Genomic DNA, 8,716 nt, shown 5'->3' on the forward strand with positions numbered 1-8,716 from the left:
GTATAAATAGGCTATTCTATTTGTACAGATATGGTAGAGGGGCGCATTCAATCCTTGATTGTATATTTGTTTTCAGTTCTTCTCTTCGGCACGGGGTAGATTAGTTTGGTAGCTCACAAGGCTCATAACCTTGAGGTCACGGGTTCAAAACCTGTCTCCGCAATACTTTTTGTCAAAAAAATGGTATTTTTTACTCTGGTAACTTTAACACTTTTTCTTTTGGGGTAGAAGGCAAATATGGGAAGGATAGAATCAATACACTATGACGACTAACTATACCAAATCTTTTATCATTTTCATTTCTAATTTTAGATAAGAATATGAAATAAATGACTTCATTTTGGGCGGATAGCGGGAATCAAACCCGCGTCTTCTCCTTAGCAAATAGAAATTTTACCATTCGACTATATCCGCCTATTGTTTCGTTCTTGATACACAATATGTCCACACATATATGATATATATGTCTGGAGCATATTTATGCAGTGCTGGGCCGGAGACTCTCTTCAGATTGAGCCCAAATTTTTTATTAATTTGAATGAAATATTCATTTTTTTTCAAGAACAAGAAGTGGCCCCCCTTCTAATCTAATAATCTAATTTTTTCATTTTTTTTCTATATTTATTTTGATTTTGGGGACTTATATTGGGGACTTCTATTTAATGTGAATGTGTCTAACAACCAAGAATAATTCAGAGGGTCATTTCGGTTTTGAATCTAGGACAATAGGTTCAAGAGATGAGAGAATTAAGGATACCCACCAGAAAGACTAATCCAATCCATAAATACATGAAAATACAACATTTTTGTTACTTGACCAACCATTAGGAGAAGCAAATACAATGGGTACGCTAATCAATAAGATTGATGAAGTAGCAATTAATGCAAAAACAGCCAACTGGAAAGCAAGAGTCATGCTTTTAATCCTCCAAGCTACCAACAAACGAACTATACCATTTGATCCCTATATCAGCCAAAAATTGTACTAAAATACATCATAAAGGGATTTTACCACGAATCCATTGATTCTAATTGATTCTATATGATTTATTATATTACTACCCCTTTACCACTTTATTCTGGAGTCGGGGGAGATTGGAATTTCTTTTTACATTTTATTTTACAAAAGGGCATGCTGAATCATATATCTATCCATATATCGGGATAGATAGATTGACCATCACACCCGAGATCTTTGATAGTGGCTGTATCCACTCATATGGCCATGTTCTATTCGGAGGAATAAAATAAAATTGTATTTCGGAGAGTTGGCTGAGTGGTTGAAAGCCCCGGTCTTGAAAACCGGTATAGTTTACTATCGAGAGTTCGAATCCCTCTCTCTCCTTTTTTGCTTGTTGAATACATTTTTTTTATTTTCTATTTTTATTTATTGGATTTATTTTGACCGGATGGTTTCATTCTCATAAATAAGGGGAAGTGGCTAGGCTATCCCGCCTAGCCAAGCCAGAAAAATGGATTAAATATAAATAAAATCTTTTGTTTATGACACGATCCCTATATATGAGGGAACCGAAGTGACTCCTATTTCAAGTCTTTGATCTCCTATCTCAATTAAGAGGGGTCATGGAAAGAACAAGTTTAAAATCACGCTCAATTCCTTTTTCAAATCCTGCTGCAGCTGCACGAGCCCTTCTTGCGTGCCACAAATGCCCTACGAAGAAGAAGAATCCTAGAACAAAATGAGAAGTAGCTAACCTCCTTCTAGGAGACACATAATTGACTGCATTGATCTCAGTAGCTACTCCACCCATATAATTTAAAGAACCTAAAGGAGCATGAGTCATATATTCCGCGGAACGACGTTCTTTCCAAGGTTGTATGTCGTTTTTCAGCCGACTCAAGTCCAACCCATTTGGACCCCTTAGAGGTTCTAACCATGGAGCATGAAAATCCCAAAAACGCATAGTTTCTCCTCCAAAAATGACTTCTCTGGCCGGGGAATGCATTAAATATTTACCTAAACTGGTAGGCACTTGAGCGGTCCCACGTTAGCTCCAAGACGTTGGTCTCTAACTAGAAAAGTAAATGCTTGAGCTTGAGAAGCTTCTGGTCCAGTGGGTCCATAAAACTCACTAGGATAAGCCGGATTATTGAACCAGACCAAACAACAAGCAATGAAACCAAAGACAGATATAGCCGCTAAACTATAAGATAAGTAAGCCTCTCCAGACCATACAAGTGCACGTCGAGCCCAGGCGAAGGGTTTGGTTAAAATATGCCAAATTCCACCAAGTATACAAATGGAACCTAACCATACATAGCCTCCGATTATATCTTCCAAATCGTCTACATGAACAATCCATCCTTCCCCCCCAAAGGGCGATTTTAGTAAATAACCAAATATGATACTTGGGCTAAGTGTCAAGTTGGTGATTTTTCTTACATCTCCTCCTCCTGGAGCCCAAGTATCATATACGCCCCCAAAATAAAGTGCCTTGAATACTAGAAGAAAAGCACCTAGACCTAACAAGATTAAGTGAATACCTATAATTGTGGTCATTTTATTTCTATCTTTCCATACATAACCGAAGAATGGAAAAGATTCTTCAAGCGTCTCAGGTCCTAAAAGTGCAAAGAACCAACCAGACTGAACTAGTGGATAAATCAGGAAAAGAGGATAAAAGAGGATAAATCGAAATATAGCTGCTACACCAAAACTAGGCGCAAAGAACCAACCAGACTGAACTAGTGGATAAATCAGGAATACAGTAACAAAAACGGCAATTGGACCAGAGAATGTGATTGCATTATAAGGTCGCAAATGAATAGATCGAGAAAGTTAGAATTGACGTAACATGAAACCTATTAGTCCGAAAGCTCCGTGGAGAGCAACAAAAGTCCATAGACCGCCTAATTGACACCAACGAGTAATATATCCTTGTGCTTCAGGACCCATAGTAATAACAAAGAATGTGCTAAACTATTAGAAGGAGTAGAAACTACGGCAGTTAAGAAATTGTAGCCCTCCAAATAGTAACTAGCCAATCCATGGGTATACCATGAAGTTACAAAGGTTGTACCCGTGAACCAACCCCAACGGCGAAATAGGCACAGGGAAAGAGTAATAGGTCGGACCAGCCTACAAAAACGAAACGGTCCCTACGTAACTAGTCATCCGTAATATCAAACAAATCCTTTTCGTCTTTGGTCAATTTACCAAGGGCTATAGTCATCGTAATCCTCCTATTCAACTACTTCGACCATTTCCGAACACCTCATAGTATTTTCGGGGTGTCCAAAGAGTCGATCATTTCTGCATGATTTTTTTTCTCATGCACTACCCCTTAAAATGGGTTTCGAAGATAAAAATCCTTTATTGGCCCATAAATTGACCGCTCGATGAATTCAATTTGATTGTTACTTCTTATTATTATTATTAAGCATCTGAATCATGAGTTGTCTTCTTATGACTCATGAATCAGATATATTCGTTTTTGAAAGAACTGTTCAAGGAAAAAAGCAATCCCCGCGCGCACTACCGGTTGATCCTCAGACCTGCCCCCATCTTATTCCATAAAATAAATGGTTTCTTAAATCTTGTTCATGAGATTAAGAAAAAGAAAGAACTCTCTTTCCATTCTAATTTCTAATTTTTATGTATACTAAAATGACTAAGCTTTTTCTATTTCTTGGTTAGAAAAGAGATAGTTTCCAATTTTTTACTTCACTTCAATACTCAATATAATAACAATAATAGGAGACTGGAAACGAGAGTATTTATCCCACATCCATTCTTCATATCTTCATATGATTGAAAAAAAATTGGATGCAACGAAATGGAAATTTTTGGTACAACAAGCCGTGATTTGATAGCTATAAATCTAAATAGAAATATTATATAGATATAAATGAATCTCGATCCTGTAATCAAAGAAAGGTAGTGAAATTTTTTCTTATCTTGTGACTTAGAAGAAATGGTTCTCTGTGAAGGAACGAAATGACAATTTATTCCTATGGAACAAGACGATTGAATTGGAAATATCGACAAATTCTTGCGGAGTCCAAAGAAATGAAAAGAAAAAAATGGGGTCAAATTATTCCAATTTCGTCTCTATTGAATTTGAATATCAGAATAGCGGATATGGTCATAATTCAATGGGTCAGGTCCACTTATTTTTCCTTTATTGATTTCTAATCTTTACAATGGATTTCATTGGCCTAATTAAAAATATGAATTTTTGGTGATTAAACAGATGACTTATCATGATTCGTGATAACTAATATACTATAACTCATTAGATGATAATATTATACATATAAAGTTGGTTAATTTTTTATTCATATGAAGAATATCGCTATTCTTCATATGAATACTACGACTGAAAAAACAAAAACAAAGCCCCTTGTCGGGTTTGAACCGAGGTCTTACGCGTTACCATGGGATTACTCTACCACTGAGTTAAAAAAGGGCCTGGTTCATTAAATTCCTGAGCGGGTCTGTACTATGTAAGTAAAATATATCTTCTTATATAAGAAGCCCAATTACACATATACAGAAGTGCCTCGACAAAAGGTCCATTTATATATAATAATTGCATTGTAGCGGGTATAGTTTAGTGGTAAAAGTGTGATTCGTTCTATTAACCCCCATAATAGTTAAGGGGTCTTTCGGTTTGATTCATATCCCGATAAAAAACTTTATGTCTTTTAAAGGATTAAATCCTTTACCTTTCAATGAAACATTCAAGGAAAACAGAAATTTTCGAGATTTTTATCCAAGGTCAATTAAAAACTGAAAACTTGGATTATGAAATTGCGAAACAAAATGAGAAAATTGGATCAATATGTCCAATTGAATGAGTATGAATTAAGAATCCATGGATGAAGATACACAAGTAGATTTCTAATTTCTAATCGTAACTAAATCTTCAATTTTTGTTTTGATTTGTAGCGAATAAATTGAAGCAAAATAGCTATTAAATAATGTCTTTGGTTTACTAGAGACATCGACATCTTTTTTTAGCTCGGTGGAAAGAAAACCCTTTTCCTTAGGACCCTCTCAAATAGAAATATAGAACGAAGTAACTAGAAAGGTTGTTATAATCGCCTTCTTCTAGAGGGATCATCTAGAAAGCGAGTCGTTTTGATTTGATGAATATATTCAAAAAAAAGCTGACATAGATGTTATGGGTATCCTTTTTTTTGTTTGTAAGATGGGTATCGTTTTTTGTAAGTTGGTTCACATCTAAAATCTAGCAATTTATCCATTTTCCTTAAAGGAGCCGAATGAAACCAAATTTTCGTGTTCGGTTTTGAATTAGAGACGTTCAAAATGATGAATCGACGTCGACTATAACCCCTAGCCTTCCAAGCTAACGACGCAGGTTCGATTCCCGCTACCCGCTCTGTCTCCTTTTATATTTAGTCTATTATCTTACTATATTTATATTAATCTTAAATACTCTAACTCTAATTAATACGTCATTCATGATTGAATATACAATTCAAAAAAAATTTCTTACAAAAATCCTACTATATTCTTACTATATTATTCTTTTTTTGTTTCAAATCAAAGATTAAAATATCAGAAAAATACCCAAAAATAACAATGAAAACGTCCATTGTCTAATGGATAGGACAGAGGTCTTCTAAACGTTTAGTATAGGTACAAATCATATTGGACTCAATTTTTTTTCCAGATTTCGAGATCAAAATTCAATTTTGCATGATTTGAATCCGAAACGTTTGAGTACCCTTTTTATGTGTACATGATGATGCTTCTAAAGAGCCTCTCGTCTCCTTGCCTCCTGATTCCCCTCCTCACACGGCGAATCAAGAGGGGCCTAGTGTTGTTGCCATCGGTCCTCAAGCTTCTACGTCACATCATCAAGAGGATCCCTTGGTACACCACCCGCACTGGTCAGTGCATCGGGATTCTTTGTTTTCTGATACTGACACATGTCACTAGTATCTACAACAAGGGATTCCTCCTGCGGAAAAGGAGCGCCAATGTGGGCGTCCTTGTTCCTAGTTGGCACACTCTTACTCATATACTCTAGCTAATGCTGTCTCTACAAGTTAGGAAATATATCAAGGTTGGCTAGCTATGAATGATTCATGGGAGGATTTGGAAGCCGAAGCTGTAAAAGCAAGGAAAGAAATGAGGAGGCCTAGAAAGAGGCGGAGGATCACCGCCTGTCTGCTAGTACTGCTAGGTGGCAATTGGCTGATGCCAATACGGCACTAGAGGCAGAGAAAGCTCGTCGATCCATTGCTGAGGAAACCAAAACTGTCCTCGTGCGACAAGTGGATGAACGCAGCGATCTCATTTCTTCTTACTTGGAAGATATAAAAAGTCTAAAGGCCGAAGCATCTGCTAAGGATGAACGCCTCGTCACTCTTGCCGCTAAAAAGAGGGAGCAAGCTCTGGAATGTGCTGAGCACAAAATGGATCTCATCTGGGCCAAGTCAGACAAGAAATGGCTGATGGCGGAAGGAATTCCCCAAGTAACTTCTTCTTTCTTAATTCCTTTCGATGGATTTTATGTTTACTGTTTTCTTACTCTTCCTTTATTGCAGGTTGTCGAGCACATTCGTGAAGGTGCTGAGCTAGGGGATTGCATTGCAGCACTGCTTGTTGCATCTTCACAGGCTGGCCGCCAGACAAGGTTTCTTGAAGACACGAAGTTTGTAGAGGATAAACGCCCGCTCGAAGAATTCTAGCTTCATGGTCAAGACACCGCCAAGGCGTATGCTGAAAAGACAAAAGCCTTTGACGATGACGGCGTTGATCAATTAATAGCTTACTTAACCGTTGGTCATGATGAGGACGAGGAAGGCCAAGAGGATGCGAGTGGTGATGGAGAAGATCCGCCATTGTAGTTATAACATTTTTGTAACCGCATGTACTTGTACTTATCTTTTTGTAATCATCATATGACTTTGTAATACCTTTTGACTATATATAAGAAGTTGTTCATCTGTAACACTTTGTTTATAGTATAATATAAGTGTTAGATTGTAGGATCTTCTTAGTTGTCAATAAAGGATTACTTGAAATAACTTTTGACACGTGGGTCCTTTCTGGCGCAAAATCCTGAGGACACGCGGATCCTCTTTTGGCACGCGGGCTAAGGAAGAGTTTGTTCATACAATACTTGTACATAAGTTTAATCAATTTTCTTTAATAAGAAAGGCGCGCATGCCTAAATATATTACAACAGATTATCACTAAACATCTCTTTTACTAGTCTATTAAGGCACGCATGCCAAATAAAAAGTAAAATAATAAAGATCTTGTTCATATGTAGCATTTCTTCAATTGTGCAACATTCCAAGTTTTAGGGATCTCTGTCCCATCTAACTTTTCCAACTTGTATGCGCGATAATACTTCCTTAATTTTGTAAGGGCCTTCCCAAGTTGGGGCTAATTTACCCGGAGGTTCTTGGCCAGATGCTTCAGTATTAGGGAAGACAAAATCTCCCACATCGGAGTTACACTTTTTAACTCGTGAGTCGTAATATCTTTGTAACTGGCGTTTGTAGTTATGCTCGCGGATCAATGATAATTCTCTCCTTTCTTCAAGGAGGTCTAAGTTCATCCGCAACTCTGTTTCATTGTCAATGTTAATTAACGTTCGTGCGAATGGAACTCCGATTTTAGCTGGAATCATGGCTTCAATGCCATAGGCTAGGCTGAACGGTGTTTCAGAATTACTGTATTTCTTTTGGGTACGCAATGCCCAGAGCACGTGGGGCAATTTGTCCACCCATCCGGTTCGTTTAGTTCCTAACCTTGCCTTGATCCCATCCTTGATGGCTCTGTTGGCTCTCTTAACTTGGCCATTGGCATGCGGGTGGGCTACCGAAGTGAAAACTTGGGTGACATGAAGTTCTTTCGGCCACGCTTGTAACCCACTATCCACGAACTCGGTTCCGTTATCACTGACCAGCTTATATGGTAGGCCAAAACGTCAAATGATAAATTCCCACAAGAATTTCTTGACGCTTGATGCAGTGATGGAGGCAACCGGTTTGGCTTCCACCCACTTAGTGAAGTAGCCGATAGCAACAATAAAAAACTGACGCGTCCCGGAGCTTATGGGAATGGACCCATGATATCAATAACCCAATTTTGGAACAGCCAAGCAGATTTTACTGGTACTAACTCGTTTTTTGGACATAAGGTATTTGGGGCATGACGCTGGAAAGAATCACATTTCCTTATTTCTTGCACCGCATCCATGTGCATCCCTGGCCAGTAATACCCTGTGTTCATGATCTTGGCTACGACCATTCTTGGACCCGCATGAAGGCCACAAATGCCCTCGTGAACTTCTCGTATCAAGTAAATCGCATCTTCGGCATCCACACACCTCAGGAGTGGGCCGAGTAAGGATCGTCGGTATAGAATACCATCATGTACTTGGTAGTTTAGGGCTTTATATCTAATCTTTTGAGCTGTAACCTTTCCTTCCGGGAGTGCTCCCGACGATAGATATGCTACAATTGGTGTCATCTATGATTCGACACCAGATTGTATCACTAATACTTGGTGTTGCGGGACAGATGGTCGATCAAGAACTTCCACACGAATGTCTTTTTCAAAGCATTCAAAATTTGTTGAAGCCAACTTGCTAAGAGCATCTGCCGATTTGTTTTCGCTTCGCTTGATGTGGATGACTTTACAAGATAGAAACTGAAGGATCAAGTCCTTTGCTTGCGACAATTATGAAGCCATCACATCATTTTTTGC

At 38.1% G+C, this 8,716-nt stretch overlaps 1 protein-coding gene across 1 annotated transcript; it reads right to left on the bottom strand.

Moving 5' to 3' along the window:
- Positions 1–7,301: 7,301 nt before the first annotated feature.
- Positions 7,302–8,479, bottom strand: LOC143628312 (uncharacterized). The gene is made up of 2 exons (XM_077097940.1): positions 8,120–8,479; positions 7,302–7,913 (listed from the first exon to the last, which is right to left on the bottom strand). The coding sequence occupies exons 1-2, from the start codon at positions 8,477–8,479 to the stop codon at positions 7,302–7,304; spliced, it is 972 nt and encodes a 323-aa protein (XP_076954055.1).
- Between the last annotated feature and the right edge of the window lie 237 nt (positions 8,480–8,716).

This window comes from Bidens hawaiensis, unplaced genomic scaffold (assembly GCF_021521415.1).
Source record: "Bidens hawaiensis isolate Kalapana, Puna unplaced genomic scaffold, B.hawaiensis_p1.1 tig00004868_1, whole genome shotgun sequence".
Classification (NCBI taxonomy): Eukaryota; Viridiplantae; Streptophyta; class Magnoliopsida; order Asterales; family Asteraceae; genus Bidens; species Bidens hawaiensis.